The 19,373-nt window shown below is 39.3% G+C and overlaps 1 protein-coding gene across 1 annotated transcript in view; it reads right to left on the bottom strand.

Annotated features, from left to right (window-relative positions):
* LOC121316043 (polypeptide N-acetylgalactosaminyltransferase 2) overlaps positions 1 to 19,373 on the bottom strand; it is a 118,460-nt gene that overhangs the window by 24,476 nt on the left and 74,611 nt on the right. Inside the window, exons 4-9 of the mRNA XM_041250745.1 lie at positions 14,120 to 14,218; positions 13,960 to 14,027; positions 13,805 to 13,870; positions 11,938 to 12,059; positions 6,431 to 6,518; positions 1,511 to 1,598 (exon numbers count right to left, since the gene is read on the bottom strand). Coding sequence (XP_041106679.1) covers positions 1,511 to 1,598; positions 6,431 to 6,518; positions 11,938 to 12,059; positions 13,805 to 13,870; positions 13,960 to 14,027; positions 14,120 to 14,218 — 531 coding nt within the window. The remainder of the gene's footprint in view (positions 1 to 1,510; positions 1,599 to 6,430; positions 6,519 to 11,937; positions 12,060 to 13,804; positions 13,871 to 13,959; positions 14,028 to 14,119; positions 14,219 to 19,373) is intronic.

The raw sequence follows: 19,373 nt of genomic DNA on the forward strand, positions 1-19,373 counted from the left end.
TGTGTGCATTATTTTGCATTACTTGGTCAATTGAGGCTGCAGACTCTTTGGAGCGTCACATGCACATAACCAGCGTTGCGTGTTTCTTTATTTATTTATTGAGCAGCGGTAGAAAGAAAAAATACCTCTACGTTTCATTACTGAGAGCAGTGTTTATTCGAGGGCGGCGTCTATTTAAAAGCTGATATATAACTATGGCATCAATACGAGGGCGGCGCCAAATTGAAGTAATATACTCTTTATATATTTATAGAGAGAGAGAGAGAGAGAGAGAGAGAGAGAGAGAGAAAGGGAGAAACACACACACATTTTCTAGGTTAGAGTGCCACCAGAAGACATGAATAGTTCCCCTGTATGCAGCTCCTGACCTTACCACACCCTGTTCCTCATTCCTTGGACTCTCTTAAACAGAGACAGACAGTTGTGTCGAATAGTGTGATGGTTTTGTAGACAAATGCACACTGGGGCCTATGGTGAAAACACCAAACTCATTTAAGTTGTGACCCAAGGTAGCATGACACTTCTAAAACAGCCCACTATGCCACATAGCACACTTAATATACTTCCAGCTATCCAGCCTTGTAACTTTGGACTGATACAGAAAATCCAGGCTGTAGTATTATATTAAGATTCATAGAAACCACTTTAAATTTTCTTCCAATTGCATTGCTTATCCAGAAGCAGGAATTATTTTAGAAAATGATCCAGTCATACTGGAAAGACTGTGGATAGAGGGTGCTGTGTGAAGTTTAAAAAGATAAAAAAGACATAACAGATCTATACTTTGGGGCTATACTTTTAGCCATTGCTGTGTACAGTTTGCACAAAGTATACTGAAGTCAAATGTCAACAGAATATCCAGAAATCTGCATTGCTAATTAAATCATTCTCATATTCAAGTGCATTTTAGTATGTTTTACTAAATAAACTTAGCTCTCAGATGCTAGGTTTTTAAATGAACACCTATCATTCAAAGCAATACACAAATTAGGCTATTTGCTTGATAGAACTTTGAGTTACCAGGAAGTTTCAGAACATTGTTAAATGTCTTCTAATGTGAGAAAACCAACTGTGGAAGTACTGAGTATGTCCAGTGATTAGTGGGCTGTAATTGAGGTACAGCCATTTATTTATTTATTTAAATGTTACAAACATTTAATTTGTTTAAAAGACAAATACAATATAGTTGTGACTTTATTGTCAAAAAGAAAATTTACCTAGGAAAACTTTCAGCCTTTTCAGCAATAAATGTAGAGAAGCTGTTAGGAAGCCTACTATACAGGTTACAGTACTTTTACTTGAGGCTTTTACTCTAAATTAGGTACCATAATGCTGCTTGAAGTTATTTGACACATTGGCACCTGAAATGCCAGTTCTATGACTACAGCTTAAGCCACATAGTTAGAGGACCTTGGTAACAGGAGAAGTTTAGGTTCCAATGGCTTTGAATATGATACTGGCTCATCTTTCTATATTTCATGTATGTAACAGAAAATTCAGGATTGCTTACTTTATTGGTGCAATTGGATTCCCCTGTCGCACTCTTCTTTGTTCAGGAGTCATGTAATCCCATTTAAACACAAGGTTCCAGTCAAACCCTATCAGAAACAAAAAATCCTTGTATCAGCTCTAGTGACAGTAATTGGCAAGAGCTGTCAAAAACACATTCTGTGATGATGCGGTTATGGTAATGGTATAAAAGAAAATGGTTTGTAAGCCTTGGTTAATGCTCTCTATTAATTACTTAAATACCTATTAACCTGTAACAGCCCTCCAGGCCCAGGTAACCAACCCCCGCAGCATCAAACATGGACCCAAAGAGAAGCTAATGGCAATTTAAACATACACATTTATTAGATACCCAATTTGAATGTTCTGATCTGACAGAACATTAGAAAATCTTGATTTCCACTGTCAAGTGCACCTGAGCAGCATTGGCCACTGAAGCAAACTAGCCTAAGCTGACTTTCCATCCTAACTCGCACAGGTTCAACACGGATCAGCATCATAGTACAATTGTATGCCTTAAGTATTTCAATTCAATGTTGGACAACCTTATATGTATAATTGAATAACTAATACTGTGGACAATTGACCCTTTAATAAGGCAAGAGGGAGAGAGAGAGAGAAGCAGACAGAAGCAAGCTTTGTGCATTTCTCCATCTCTATTATTCATTAAATGTGGTACAATTATTATGGACTGATTTCCTAATGAAAGCACTATAGTTACTTTAATGGTACAGGTCTTGCTGGAGCGGTGAAGTGCAGCTCATGCAGTGGGATATATGGCAGACTCAATGTTTTTGGACAGTGTGTGAGCTGCACCAGTCAGCTGAGGTTGCATACACTGATATCTACTAAACTGGGTCTCAGATGCTCAGGTAAAATATTTAAAATTTCAAGCAGCTGCAATCATGGATGCAGTGACCTTGAAGGTTAATGGTTACATTTCCATTTCAGAGAACCAAGGTTATGCTAATAACCTAATACTCCCTTTCAAGTACGAAATATAACCATTACCGTATGGGCGAGTGTACCAAAGCCGTCGCAAGTTGGCCAGCTCATATAGTAATAACTTGCAGGCCACGTGATGGAGACTGGGCGACCTGAAGCACATGTCTCCCTCAAACCTACTACAAAAAATTCTACAAGGCAGGTAAACTGCCTGCAGCTCCAAAACATTGATGTGAAGATCCTGCCAAGGGAGGTTCCACCTTGCACACCCCTGCCATTCCACAAAGCACCCCTGCCCAGGCTGGACGCGTCCATGGTGATGACCTTCCTTCTAGTAACACTACCCATCGCAACGCTGAGGCATAGATAGGTAGACTGTTTCCTCCAAGAGAGCGCCTTTAGACAGTGAGACACTGTTAATAGGTGGTCGCGGTTCAACACAAGCTGAAAAACACTCCTGTTGAACCAGGCCTGCAGAGGGCGCATGTGCAGGAGACCCAATGGGAGGGTCTGGGAAGCTGCTGCCATCAAGCCCTGAAGTCTCTGGTCACTAACCCCGAGCACTCTGTTGAGCTGAAAGAGCTCCAAACTATTCTCAGCACTCTGCCGTCTGACAGCCAAGCACATTCCTTGATAGGTGGCTGTCTGAGAAGGCGTAAGCTGGCTCTTCGCATGATTCACTGTAAAGCTCAACTGTTGAAGGTGGCCGGTGACAAGTTCTGTGTGGGCCTCTGCCTGTGCTGGAGATGGGGCACAAATGAGGCAGTCATCCGGATAATTGAGCACTCTGTTGCATTTTCAAGATTTTTAACCTTCTTTGGCCAAGATACAGGTTGACCTGTCTAAGGTCGAGGATCGGTCTGAGGCCACCATCCCACTTGGGCACTAGGAAGTACCTGGAGTAGAGCCCTTCCTCCAACTGGAGGGGGTCTATCAACCGAAGAGTCTGTTTTTGCACCAGAGCTGCCACCTCCTGAGACACCACATTGGAGTCTTGCGGGTCTGTGCTTGAACTGCAGTGAGTAGCCGATTTGAACCGTAGTAAGCACCCTGATGTCCGTGGTGCAATGATGCCCATACTCTAGATGGCTCCATGAAAAGAGGCTCTGGGGCTGTGGCTGCAACCTTCTAGGGCAGCTGCTTGGCTTGTGGCTTGGCCTGAGGCTTCTGTCTCTGCACAGGGCGACAGAAAGTATTACCATTACCTCTGCCAGCAGGTTCAGCCATATGTGCTGGTCTTTGAGGCTCCTGGGGCCTAGGGCACCAGTTCACCGCTGGTTTGTGCACTGGAGGTGGTCCCACAGCAGTGATTTGTCCCCGTCAGGCACTCATGCCTGGTAAAGCCAAAGCTGCCTAAGCACAGCTATCAACGCAGCAGAGTTCCTCCCTACAGCCTGCCCGAGGAGCTTTGACAGATGGAGCAGGTTATTATTAACAAGGAGCAGCTCATCCAGCTGTTGTGGAGAGGGCCTGTGACTCTCAGAAAGGGACCTCAGCAAATGGGACTGGTAGGACACCAGAATGCTTCTATAATTGCCTAGCAATGCTGCGAACACACTGGCTGTATAGGCACGCTTGAGGATCACCTCCAAGACCCGGCACTGTTTGTTGGGGCAGGTAACGTCCTTTGACAGATGCGCTAAATTAGGCGCTTAGAACAAGGTGTGTGTGTGGGGGGGGGGCAGTAGGCTTGTCCTCAAAAATCGACTGCCTTGTTTCGCCTTCTGTGGGCCAGGGCACTTGCAAGATTGCAGTGGTCCTTTTGATCAGCGGTAGAAGCTCTGCCGACAGGGAGCGTTTAACTGCCAGAGAAGTACTGTCAGATTCCACGTCATCCAGCAGGAACTGTTCACCCCCCTTCTTCTGTAGTCAATCTGCACTTGTAGCACCCTGGGGTCCCAAGGGGACAGGTGGGGCAGACAGCACCGATCATTCATGCAGTTATTCCATGAGAAGCATTCCTTGGTAGGAAACACCTGTCCAGAGCTTCTCTATCTGCTCACAGTCTACTGATAGTTTGGAACAGTGACTCTTCTTCCTCAGGGAAGGGGAAGTAAAAGCAGAGGAAGATGAGGAAGACAGGTTTGTGCATGAGCTACCTTCCAGGGTGCGTCGTCCACTCTCCCTTGGCACAAATCCATGGGGTGAGGACACAACCACCTCTCTAACAGAGAGTGATGGGAAGAGCGCTGTGCAGGAGTGAGGGATGTAGAAACTGTTACTAACCACTGCCTCCTTGGCGTGCTGTTGCCCCAGGCAGGAAGAGCATCTGCCGTGCCTGTCCTCAATAGGCAGAATAGCCTTGCATGTCTCGCAGGGATAAAATCCAGGCAAGCAATACAGTGTACAGTACATGTGCTGCTTATAGACAGCAACTGGGCAGGTCTACACACAAACTAGACCGGTTTGGTACCGGACCGGGGGTGTGAGCACCGTTCGGTAGCAGGCTGTGCAGGACCTTGTTGATACGGGTACGGTACTGTCAGAACGGGGTCGGTTCGGTACTGGCACGGTGACTTTAGAAATGGGTCGGTACAATAACGGCACCGGGATGGGAACGGAGTGGGTCGGTGAACTCGGTACCGATACGGTACACGTCCACTGGTCACCCCGGGTAACAATGTACAGGGATGCCAACCTGTACAGACCACTCAGTCAGTACCTGACACAAGACTGAGGGAAGCCTGCTTGTTAGATGGTACTAACAGCCTTCGCAATGGTGATGCAAAAGCAGTCACCAAAACGGCAGCAAGTTACTGTGGATGAAACTGCAAGCAAACACAACCGAAGCGAGTATCATGGTCCTGCGTAGCACCACTGAGTCCAGCATATCTGTAAAAACACAGAATATATACACAAGAGAACGTTTTCTCCACAAAAAACAGTAATTAAACAATGACAGTTAATATAAACGTTTCATATTTTAAAATGAGAAAGAAATGAACTCTAGTTGGAGCTATGCAGCCTGGGGGAGAGCAGAAAGTCAGCAGAATTATGTTGCTGGAACCCTGGGAAGGAGCGACTCAAGCCGCTGACTTGATAAAAAAAACACAGCAGGACAGACTGATAAGATTTACAATGGTTGTCCTGGAAATAGCACATAACAAGAACATTTGTCAAACCGGGAACAAAATGAATAAAATCACAACATAGCTATCCTATATATCAAATATGCAACACTAACATGGGAAAAGGGCTGCTGAAAACATGTTGATTTTAACTAAAGCTTTTTAAAAGTAATTCCTTTCAGTTGCTTTAGTACCTTTTTCACCCCTTCCGTGTCAAAATGAAGTTTTTAATTAAAAAATATGTTTAAAAGCTATTTAAAATTAGGGTATACCAACAAAAACAATATTTCACAACATTAGTATTTTATTTTGTATAATTACCTTGGAATTTATTGCTGCTAAAAAAAATACTAGGAATAATATTGGGGGGGGGAGGGGGGGGAGGGAAGCAGCCCACAAGCTTCTTTTTGAAGTGAATGCTAATAATTAGTGACTGTATAAAGCTGGTGAACCTGCATCTATACTACAGAACATTAAACAAGCCCTGCATTGTACGAAAACTTGACAATGCCAAATTTTGGCTACTTGGACCAATTTCTGCCAGGCTGCAATTCGAACTGGGTCTGACTGATTAACTGTTAGTTTTAATTTGTATCAGGTGGAAATGAAAAGCACCCATTTTTAATCTTGTTTAAATTAGTTCAGGTGGCAGATGGGAAAGTGGCATTAGTTTCAGCATTGAGACTAGAGCACCAGTAAGCCTATGCACTAGAAAAATGATAGATACTGGGGAGTGAGGTCAGAAATGCTCCAACCACCCTGCAACCACCCAAACATTTTCTATCTGACATGGAATGGTTGTCCATAAACCAGACTATCGCGGTTATAGATGTTTTGTGGAACCATAAACAACTGACTTTTCCAGAAGTCTAATAAAAATCAAGTTATTGGAAGTTTGAATTACATACCCCCTTTTAGGTCAGCTGAGGCACCTACATACTGGAAATTATCCATATTTATAACATCGATGATAGGAGATACAACTCTCGTTTTATCCTGGAAAAGGAAATGAAAGTAAATGAATAACTGCTGTTACAATAGAGAATGCAGTGTAGACTGATGGATGGAGTAGAGGAGGACTGGGAGCCAGAGATCCTAGGCTCACATCCCAGCTCACCCACTTGACCTCAGTGTGTCTCCATCCAATCCAGCTTTAGGGATGCCCATCTGAAATGAGAATCCATGGGCTATTCTAGTATACATTTCTTTCAAACAAATAAGCACTTCTAAAGCCAGGCATACTGTGTAATACTGTTAATTACAAATTGTAATCCATTATTTAAAAGCTTTTTTTTTTTTTTTTTTTTTACTTCTCAAACATAACAGCATTATATCCCCTTATTGTTTTGTTGTGGGTTTGTTACAAGACTAATTGCCCGCCACACTTTTTCCTGTGTTACAGGTAATATGACCCCACCTCGTATTTACATTCATATTCTGTCCTGCATGTGTAGGTTAAGGATTACCTGCAATACAGGAAGTAAATTGCGGGAGGAACAATTAAGTATTGTGGCAGGATAACATGGATTCATCCAAGTCACAGTGAAAATAATGGACACAAAATAACGGCAAAATAGATACTGAGGTACAAAAAAATAAAATAAAATAAAAAATGTAGAATCTTTGTTACTACAACTTTAAGATATTTACACTTGGTCAAACAAACAAATATTCAAAAATAATTAATAGCTGTTAAATGCTGTGCATTTGACTTAAGGGCTCACGAAAGTTGAGGGTCAATGGCAATGGCTGTCACAGCTCATTGAGGGCAACAGCTGCCACTCAGTCCTGGGATACTCCTAAACTGAGATTGACAATTGTAGGATAGGGATCATGGAGTACTAAGGGATAAGCAGAAACCACTAAACCAGCAGCCTGCCCTAAACTCAAAGTCAGGTCTCCAGGAGGTAAAAGGCATGAGAAGCAGTTCCTGAACTGGAGATACTCTTATTTAAATTTGTCATCCTCCTATTTGCACAGTGACCTAAAAACGATATGAACATAATTTAGATATTTTTTGTAATATCATGTAATCAAAGAAACTACTATAAGATATCGCAGAAGTCTACTGGTAGCCACAATAGCAGTAAAGTATTTTAGTGCTGGGACAAACACAGGATTCTCACATGCAGATATTAGTTTCCAAAAAGTAACAAAAGCCATTATACTAATCAGAACGCAGACAGAGCCAACATATCATCAGGGGCAAGGGGGCGTGGCTACTGTGTGTGTCTATTTTACAGCAAAATGTTACAATTTGCAACACGTTAAATTAGAAAAATATCCCAGGAATAAAGGATATTTATTACTTTTTTCATTCCTTGCCATTGCCATTTCTCCACAGTAAACATTGGCCATCGACACATTTTCATAAATAAATAACATGAGGTTTACTTTTTGTAGCTGAACAAGCAAACGAAAACTCAAATCTAACTTTTGACACTTCAAATAAAAGAAACATGGGAATAGCTTTGTAAAATGAAGGGGAAAAAAAACACTGTTTTGGTTCTAGTATATTATTGCGATATATTTCACTGTTTAAGTGAGGCATTTCAGAATAATGTGTTTGCCTTTTTTCTGTCCCATAAGACTCTGTCTCGCTCTAAAGCACCACAATGCTTTTTTGACCCAGATGGCTTTCCATAGAGATCATTAAATAGAGGCTCAAGAGCTGCTGTGTTTATCCTATGTTTTGTTTGTTTGTTTGTTTATATATAAATTTGTTTCCACTTATTTACACAGCATACTCCACATTAAGGAGAAAAAAGTTTTTATTGAGAAAAAAATTATATATTAAAATACAAAAATGAAAGATTATAATTAGATAACTCAAGGGGGTGGAGACTTAATACTTGGTGGAAGCACCTTTAGCAGCAATTACAGCTGTGAGTATGTTGGGATACTGTAGGTCTCTACCAACTTTGTTCAAATATTGCCAAATCTAGGTGTGCATTCTTCTTTACAAAACTGTTCAAGCTCTGTCTGTCAAGTTCCTTGGGGGGTGTTGATGGACAGCAATGTTCAAGTCACGTCACCAATTTTTTATTTTGATTTAGGTCGGAGCTCTGACTGGGGCATTCAAGGACATTTACCTTTTTGTTCCTTAGCCACTCCAGTATAGCTTTGACTGTGTGCTTTGGGTCGTTGTCATGTTGAAAGGTGAACTTCCGTTCCAGTTTCAGCTTTCTTGCAGAATGCAGCAGGTTTTCCCTCAAGGACATCTCTGTACTTTGCTCCATTCATTTTCCCTTGTATCCTGACAAGTGCCCCAGTCCCTGCCGATGAGAAACATCCCAATACTATGATTCTGCCAACACCATGCTTCACAGTAGGGATGGTGTTCTTTTGGTGATGTGCTGTGTTGGGTTTGTGCCAAACATAACGCTTTGCATTTAGGCCAAAAAGTTCCATTTTAGTTTCGTCAGACCACAAAACTTTTTGCCAGGTGACTACAGAACCTGCTGAGTGTTTTATTTGCATACTTCAAAATGGGATTCAAGGTGAGCTTTCTTGAGTAATAGCTTCCTTCTTGCCATCCTACCATACAGGCCAGATTTGTGGAGTGCTTGGGATATTGTTGTCACATGCACACTTTGACCAGTCTTGGCCATAAAAGCCTGTAGCACTTGCAAAGTTGCCATTGGCCCCTTGGTAGCCTCTCTGATCAGTTATCCTTCTTGCTCAGTCATCCAGTTTGGAGGAACTGCCTGATCTAGGCAGGGTCTTGGTGGTGCTATATACCTTCCACTGCTTAGTAATCGTCTTGACCATGCTCCAAGGGATATTGAAGGCCTTTGATGTTTTTTTTTTTTTTATACCCATGCCCTGATCTGTGTCTTTCAACAACTTTGTCCCGAAGTTCTTTTGAAAACGCCTTGGTGCTCATGGTTGAGTCTTTGCTTTGAAATGAACTACCCAGCAGAGGGAACCTACAGGAACTGCTGAATTTATCCTGAAATCATGTGAATCACTACAATTTAACACAGATGGAGGCCACTTAACTTGGTGTATGCTTTTGAAGGCGAAATTACCTCAGGTGTAACCATTTGCCTTCAAAAGAACACACACCAAGTTAAGTGGCCTCCATCTGTGTTAAATTGTAGTGATTCACATGATTTCAGGTTAAATTCAGCTGTACCTGTAGGTTCCTGCTGCTGGGTAGTGCATTTCAAAGCAAAGACTCAACCACGAGCACCAAGGCGCTTTCAGAAGAACTCTGGGCCAAAGTTGTTGAAAGACACAGATCAGGGCATGGGTATAAAAAAAAAAAAAACATCAAAGGCCTTCAATATCCCTTGGAGCATGGTCAAGACGATTATTAAGAAGTGGAAGTTGTATGGCACCACCAAGACCCTGCCTAGATCAGGCCATCCCTCCAAACTGGATGACTGAGCAAGAAGGATGACTGATCAGAGAGGCTACCAAGAGGCCAATGGCAACTCTGCAAGAGCTACAGGGTTTTACGGCCAAGACTGGTCAAAGTGTGCATGTGACAACAATATCGCAAGCACTCCACAAATCTGGCCTGTATGGTAGGGTGGAAAGAAGGAAGCCATTACTCAAGAAAGCTCATCTTGAATCCTGTTTGAAGTATGCAAAAACACACTCAAGAGATTCTGTAGCCATGTGGCAAAAAATTTGCTGGTCCGACGAAACTAAAATGGAACTTTTTGGCCTAAATGCAAAGCGTTATGTTTGACGCAAACCCAACACAGCACATCGCCCAAAGAACACCATCCCTACTGTGAAGCATGGTGGTGGCAGCATCATGTTATGGGGATGTTTCTTATCGGCAGGGACTGGGACACTTGTCAGGATAGAAGGGAAAATGAATGGAGCAAAGTACACCGAAGTCCTTGAGGAAAACCTGCTGCCCTCTGCAACAAAGCTGAAACTGGTACGGAAGTTCACCTTTCAGTATGACAACAACCCAAAGCACACAGCACACAGCCAAATTTACACTGGAGTGGCTAAGGAACATAAAGGTAAATGTCCTTGAGTGGTCCAGTCAGAGCCCCAACCTAAATCCAATCGAAAATGTGTGGCATGAGTAAGATTGCTGTCCATTAATGCTCCCCAAGGAACATGACTGAGCTTGAACAGTTTTGTAAAGAAGAATGGTCAAATATTGCCAAATCTAGCTGTGCAAAGTAGGTAGAGACCTTCAGTATCCAAACAGACTCACAGCTGTAATTGCTACCAAAGGTGCTTCCACCAAGTATTAATTCAATGGAGTGGAGACTTATCCAATTATGATCTTTCAGTTTTGTATTTTTAATATATCATTTTTTTTTTCTAAATAAAAACTTTTTTCCCCCCCTTAACAGTGGAGTGTGTTGTGTAAATAAGTGGGAAAAATCCTCATTTAAATGCATGAAACTCTGAGGCACTGACACAACAAAATTTGAAAAAAGAAAGTTCAAGGAGGTGTAGACTTTCTGTAGGCACTGTGTGTGTGTGTCTAATATATATATTAGACTCCATTCATTTATTATATATATAAAATCTCACATCACATACAGCTCTTTCATTTGCCATTTTTTAAACTGTCACGCAACGTCTGGTGAGGCGGTAAGTGAGTGCAAGGTACTTTTGTCATTTCTAACGAATACGAATATGTATCAAAACACACGTAAAAAATATTCTTTTGAATATTCGGATATTTGTCACAGCACTACAGTATTTCATGTTAATATTTCAAAATGTCACATTTTTCCATTTTTTATTAGGTACATGGAAAACTAAAAAGCGGTATGCAATTCAATATGTTAACGTAACATTATTCAGCAGGTTTCACTCGACTTTATAAAGCAAAATTAATTACTTCTATAGGGTGATTCAAACATTTTTGGCCATAGCTGTACTCAAAACTAAAATCTTTTTTTTTTTTTTTTTTTTTTTTACCAAAATAACAATAGCGAACAAGAAAATGTTTCATAACTAACATTACCTATATAATATAAAACTTCATTTTACTTGCTGTTATTTTGATCATCTTTCCAACTATATTGAATTCTACGCTGTATCTTCCACATTTTATAATACTTAAATATGTGTATGTCATCTCTACATTTCGTCTCTTAATGAGACCCAACCCAACTGTACAGGATTAGTAACTAAATCTAATGTCCCAGTGCAGACACTGATAAAGACCTTGTTGAAATACCTGTCAAAGCATTTTTTGGTTACACGCACACTATTAAGGAGTCCTGTGAGGTTTAAAATTACGAGGCATGCTCTCTACTAGCCTGAAATTCAACTGTACTAAAGGGTTAAACTGTGGCCTCTATGGTCATGACCACATACTTAATGAGATTTAAACTGCCATTTAATAGTTTGGAATTCTGTAATGGTCAATAAGAGAGTAGATGTGGGAGGAGTGTTTTAAAGCCAAAAGGAAATAACAGTTGCTGACCTCTGCTACCCTCTCTAGCAATGGTTCCAACCAGTGTTCATTGCATTCACAGTGGCTGTCAAGGAATGTTAACACCTTAGCTACAGCAGCATCTGCACCCCTCACGCGAGATCGCATCAAACCTGTCAAAGAACAAAGAAAGTTAAAGTAGTAGCAGTATTACACTCAGATACATAGACAGAGATATAACAATTATTTTAAAAGACAGTTGTCCACTTTGCTGCTGAGCAATGCAACATTGTAGGTGAAGAAACCAAATGGAGGCCAACCAGATTTTAGGACTAACAAAAATGGCTTCTGAAAAGTCTGATTGTTTTGAAGTGAGGTGGAGAAATGGTAATATGCTTCCCCACCTCATTTCCACCAAATCAGTCAACAAAAAGCAATGTTGGCAAATAATGTAGATCAGGGTTTCCCAATTCTGGTCCTGGGGACCCACTGTGTCTGCTGGTTTTCATTCCAACTAGGTTATCAATTACTTAATTGAACTAATAATGTGCTTAATTAGACCTTTTTAATTGTTCTCAGCTCTAAAAAGTTGTCGATTACTTATAAAATCATATAGTTAACTTGAAATCTTCATTTGTTTAAAAGCTAAAAACAATTAAAAAGGTCTTAAGCGAATGAATAACACAGTTAAGGGTTCAATCAAGTAATTGATAACCTAGTTGGAATAAAAACCAGTAGGATTGGGAAACCCCGATTTAGATAAATGATACAAAACATATATAAGATATTAAACAGTTAAGAAATTAAGCACCCTTTAAAAAAAATTGAGGACATATTTAATTGTTTATTTGAAAAAATAAATGGTGTGATCATTTAAAGCACTGTAAATGTTTAATTCTGTCAAAATAAAATTATAATATGACATGTCAAGGTCTCTTAAATCGCTATTTATTCTATAAAACAAGACACCAGCAGAGCCTACTCATTAAAAAAAAAAAAGCACTATGGAGAAAACCAATGACCAAGATTTTAGAATACTACAGAAACTTTCCAGTTTCATTTACCTAACTGTGGCCATCCACGTTTACAACCAATGTAACTTCAATGTTCTCCCCCCCCCGCCCCCCACCCGGAATGTTAAATGTAATGATTTGTTAAAATGTTTCTTTTAAGATTCCCTCATAGCACAAAAGGGATTCCTTAATGTGCTGTACTAAAGTTATGTCAACATACCACCGCTACTACTAATTAAATTAACTTTTTTTTTTTTTTTTTTTTTTTTAACTACGTAAGTTAATATTTGCTTTGTTTTTTGGTTACTCAGTATTGCGACTATCAGAATCACTACACTGCAACAAATCACCGTTCAAATCAATACATTTTACAAAAGACAGGCTAGAACTAATTATTATGATTAGTATTTCATATTAAAACATTTTCAAACAGCAGGTTTCTGTGCTATGATCTTAAGGATATTACTTTGTATATTGTATGTATACATAATTTATATGTATACAAAATATATGTATTTATGTAGCAAAAAAAATGTCCCTTCAAATTTGACACATTTTGACGCATGGAATGATGTTAATCTTACCAAAGTGGCATTAGCCTACCCTGTCCAGACATTCCACAGTAAGAATATGCATTTCAACATCTAGAAAATTATAGCACACTGGCGGTATGATGACATCGTGAATCTAGAAAAAGAACATTCCATTCTGGGTGCCAAAAGTTGTTGAAAATATCACCATTGTTGCATACTAACAGAGGAATGACATTAGACATGTTGTGTAAACACACTGGCAGAATATATGCAGTATATTCCAGCATGCACAACACCGATCGCAGCTGACTACGAGTCAAATATTTCATGCCTAGCCTCAGATTAGGCTGGATTTTGAGTAACTCGGCTTACCTTCCCGTCGATCATTCCTGAGTATCCGCACTTTTTCTATCTTTGCCAACAAAGCACCATCTTCAGCTGCAAAATAGGACAACATAATATTAAAATCACTCAACTTTACTTTAAAGAATGTATTTAAAATTAAGAAAGTGCTTCTTTAAACTAACCGTTGTCGCTGTAATCATCAACTAATATAATTTCTTTGATAAGATGCGCAGGACTTTTCTTAAGAACACTAAAATAAAAGTAATATAGACAAATGTTAGATGCAATACTGCTTTAGACAGTGTAATTATTTTAGGAAACATAGTGAATACACATGGATACCTGACAATAGTACGCAGCAAAGCAGATCGAGCCTCATTGTGGAAGGTGATGACAACGCTGGTTGCTGGTAAGTCAGTCTGCCACAGTTTATGTCGACAACTGTATGAGACAAAGAACAGTTAAAATTATTAAACCGAACAATTCCATAAATCTTACATATTTTGCACTAGCTACATAGATCTAAAAATTGGCAGTTTTTAAATAAATACGTGTTACAGCAAGCATGTATTCATTTTAAAATATATCTGGTTAAAGGCAATCAGATTGCTTGCCTTGCCTCCCAGGAAGTCTGTTACTACTTTACATTTTTTGGAAATTTCAGCCCAGCTTTGTGGGTCAAAATGCATTACTGACTGAAAGGATATCAGTCAATAGAGGAAGTATCTGACTGGTTATTTACAGGTGCAGGTGAAATTACCTGGGAAGTGTAAGTCTAAAAGCATGGCTTGCAAACAGAGATGTCACTAACCTACAGTAGTACCTTGTTCTAAAATGGAAATATGTGTTTGCTAAAACATGCTTTTCTTTCAAGACCCTGAACTGTCTAATGCCTCGTTTACACAGCCGGCAACGGACATAAAAGAGGTGTTTCCACTGCTGGCTACAACAGCCCTGGCTGGCTGCGGACAGTTTTTCTGGCCTGTTTTGCTTTATTGTACCCAATGTGGCCAGAGTGCTGACAAAGGAAGTACGTCACCATGTAGCAGCAAAGCGTGTGCTTATACAGGAAGCTGACGGGAACAGAAAAACATGTACCCCTCTACTGCCATCGAACAAAATTGTGGTGGCATATAGAAAAATGAGGAGACAAAATGTTTGTTGTCCGTATGGGCTGACTTGGAAATAAAAAAAATCAATTAAATGGGCACTCTACGGAATATTCAAGTCTATGAAAAAATAGCACAAGATACAGGTAACAGATTCACACGAACACCACAGCAGTGCCGGGACAAAAAAATATATATAAAAACTGCAGGTTACACAAAAATGAAGAGACAGCAACAACGAGCAGGAACACTCTTTGTTTTATGAACAAATGTACTGTTTTTTTTTGTTTTTTTTAGGGTGCTGGCCAGTGAATTTGCTGCTGCAGGGTCTTTTGAACAGTACCTGTGTGGAGAACGCCATGATGGAACAGCACTCTCCAGACAGAATTTCACATATTATCATAAAAAAAGTAACTTATGTAAAGCTTTAGTATACCAAAAGCTTAAAGAAGCTGTTTTTCTTTCTTGTAGATAAAACATGCATGTGACGTTTTTGTAAATACATATAAGCTTTACTGTTCTCACAAAAAGCAGGAAACTGTGTCTGCTAAGAGTAATCATACTTCGTTAACCACTTAGAACACTACAGTGATTCTAGAGTAAAATGTGTCTTGGGGGTTGTTACAGGTTTACGGGAGAGATTACTTTTTTGTCCAGGCTAAAAGCAACAACAGCAACAAAAACTGGTTGTTTGTTTTGGCTGCTGGCTGCCCTCTTTTGGAATATTTTATTTCCATTGAGCCAATGTTAATTTCTGGCACAGATAAAATACGTAAGTTACCTGCTTGGAAATCCTGTATGTTTTAAAGATGCGTTCCTTGTTACTGGTGATAGATTTATGGAATGTTTTTAACATGGAATGTATTTAACATGGGAGCTGTAAGATTCACTTTCAATCTGTCTTTTTAGTTCAGAAAATTGGGTCTTGAGAATGCCGTCTACAATCATGTATAGCACGAAAATAAAAATAGCAACAAAACTTTTTTCAATTGTAACACCCACGGCTCGGGCAGTTTTCTTAAACTTCAACTACTATGGGTTTCTTTAAAACACAGGCACAATACATTCCAACAACCCCCCAGTGACCTGGTTATGCAGGACAAGAACTTTAAAATTTGGCCATATTAGGAAAAAACACAGAAACACGTGTCTGTTAGCCTAGGCTTGCCACGACCGGCAAACAGCACCCCCGGCCGGCAGACAAAGCGAGGCATAATACAAGGTAATATGGGTCTAGAAAATTGCTTGCATATTTGTAAAAAAATGTGTTGTTTAAAAAGTTCAATTGTGCTAGTAGCCAATAACATTTAATTACTATTTTATTTATTTTGTACAGTGGCTGAAAGGCCACCATTTCACACAGGGAGTGGGCAAATCATTTTGGCGTGCAATGTACTAAACAGCTATTTTTTGTGAACAACTAATGTAATATAACTGTAAGTTTACAAGCAGCATACATTACTGCTCAGTAAACAGGAGAGATTGGAATTTGCATCTCATTACACATAGATTTGCAATGCCGAAAGTCAAGATTTAGAACTTCCTTCTGGCAAAGATAAATGAGTGGTATAGTGAACAGAAAGTAGGAGGCAAATATAATAGGCTCAAGCTATGGCTTCTGCAGAGTCTGACCTTGATGCAATTAGGGCACCGGCCAAAAAGAAAAGGAAAACAAATTTCCACAAAAGACTAAATTGACCCATTAGTTAAAACAGGAAATATTATTTAAACACTTTGCAGGGCCAAAAAACATTAAGAAACATGTAAATAAATAACTAACAAAATCAATTTACTGGGACACTAAGCGGCAGACACAAAAATGGCATGACATTAGGAGGATTACAAAAAAAGAAAGCTGCAGGCTACGCAAGTAAATACTTTGTCACATTTCAGTTATCTATGCATTGCACTATATAATTAATTACTGATAAGAAAACATGTGTTTGTGTTTAATTAAAGAACTCAATGATTTGTTCCATTATTAATGTGAAATGTAAAATAAAGCACCTTAAAATATAAAAGAAACCAAAACTAAATGTATTTATTGCAATTGCTATTTAATATAGATTAGTAACTATATGTTTTGGTTTATTTTATATTTTAAAGTAACTAAAAGCCTCTAAATGTTTAAACAGGAGGTTTCACATACAAACAGCTTTTTAAATCTACACCAGTGAGAGGCATGCGTAAAACAAACAGGCACAAACCAAAGTCGTAAATCAGGAAAACATGAGACTATAGCAAGAGTATGTGCGAAATTTTGATATTATAAATGAGATTCTTACATTTGCATATGAAAAGTAGTTTGAAATGAACAGGTCGTAACTAAACTGCCGCAGCAGGGATGAAACAAAGTTACAGGAGTGAAAATTACTTTAATACATTACAGGTAGGTCTACAAAGTCACAAAGACCTACGATGTGAAAGAAAAATCAAATGATACATAGTCCATTAACTTTCAGGCGTCAGCACTTTACCTTGCTGTGAAATGTTCCAGTGCCCAATACTTGAATATTTCAATAACTGAAGCAATGATCAATAAAATATTCTAAGAATAGACTAGAATACCTGTAGCTCCTGCTCCAATGACTCATTTTGACTGCATTTCCATTCCACTGAACATTTTCCAAGCTGATTTTGAAAATAACTTTTACAACTTCAGAACAGAAATCGCTGGCATTGTTTGAACATGTTATTAAATTATTTTATATATAATTTATCAGTTGGACTTGCTTTAATTCAGGACACTAAAAGCAGCTAACAGACCTCACTGTAACTCGCACTACAAATCAATTTGACCAACATGTGGATGTAGTTTATATCGTAATATGGTCTAGTCTACAAACACAGGATAAACTGTATAAAAGTTGAAGTGCTTTCCTTTACTTTTTGCTGTTTTGCCAAAAGGTGGCAATGCTGCACTCCTTGTAGTTTGTAATCCAAGTCACAAAATACAACAAACAACTAAAAGCACTAAAATTAAGCTTTTATATAAATTTATTCTCAGGTATTATAAAATAGTCATAAATAATATAAATCTCATAAGGCAGAAGGTTAAACTGACATCTTTAAAACAACCTAGAACTCATCTAGCCTAGCCTCAACAGCTGTGAAAGCAGACCACAACTATGGCCTATGAACTGAGACAGACGTGCACAGGGGTTTTGGAAGAATAGTACACAAATGGCACCGAGCCATGGCGTGTTTGGACAAATAAAGATCATATGTTTTACATGTTTCAACTTTTTAATAAAAAATGGGACTCCTACAAAATGTGATATTTTCTAATAATTTACTCGGAGTACTATAATGAGTCGGTGTCTTTTGACAGCGTTCAATAATAAAATCCTAAAATAGTCACTCATTTTGTATCTGTCTATAAGCAATATTATCCCAGGATCATGGTTTCATTGGATCTCTTTTCCTTAGCCAAAAGAATGTTGACTCCGCTGGTCACAAGCATCTTTGATTTGTTGAAACCAGACATTAAAGTAGTAATTCTTGGACATGGTAGACATGCCTGCCTGCCTATTTATTTATTTATGTATTTACTAATTTATGTATTATTATTACTAAATCAAAATCGGATCTTTTTTTTTTCTTTTTATTTATTTATTTATTTATTTTAATTATGGCTTTTTTGTTGTAGTACCATAGTTGTGCGACCTACAGTACCTCCAAAATGTAAATTTAAGGATGTTGGAATGGTGGTTTGTAAACAGTTACAAACCAAACTAAATCACTCAATCTTAAATGAATACATAAAAAAAGCACAATTATTTATCATTGTAGCATCCCTAAATGTGAACAACATGTGAACTATGAGAATTTGGCGATGGAGTACGTCAGAGAGAAATCCTCACTCATCCCAGTCATTCTTTTCTTTTACTTTTCTTTTTTTGATTTCCTCTTTGTGTCAGTCCAAACACATGCAGTTGTTACTTTACTTTTTATAGTGTGTCCAAGTGTTAAAGTTCCTGACTGCACCACTAAATAAACCTGGCTTCAGCTGGTCTTAACACAGTTCAATTGTCTATTTGGGACCCCACTGCACTGTCATCAGAATCGCTTTAGGAAATATGTTAATGATGGGGCAGGCGCTCTACAACAGGTCAAGGCATGTCTTCAGAATATCATTTCAGTGCAATTTTTTGCTTTTTTATATAAATTTGGAATAGGCAATTATTTTTCTGATTTTCTCCCCCAATTTAAAATGCCCAACTATTTTTATTTCAACCCGGCGCACCGCTGCCACACCTGCACTGACTCGGGAGAGACAAAGACAGACATGCGTGTCCTCCGAAACGTGCGCAGTCAGTCGTCCGCTTCTTTTCACTCTGCAGGCCTGCCATGCAGCCACCTCAGAGCTACAGCATCAGAGGACCACACAGTTCTGGTCAACTTACATGCAGGCCCGCAAGCGCCCGGCCAGTCCACAAGGCTCAACCGGGGGGGGGAGAGCCGAGGACACCATGGCCGACCTAAGC

This window comes from Polyodon spathula, chromosome 5 (genome assembly GCF_017654505.1).
Source record: "Polyodon spathula isolate WHYD16114869_AA chromosome 5, ASM1765450v1, whole genome shotgun sequence".
Lineage (NCBI taxonomy): Eukaryota > Metazoa > Chordata > Actinopteri > Acipenseriformes > Polyodontidae > Polyodon > Polyodon spathula.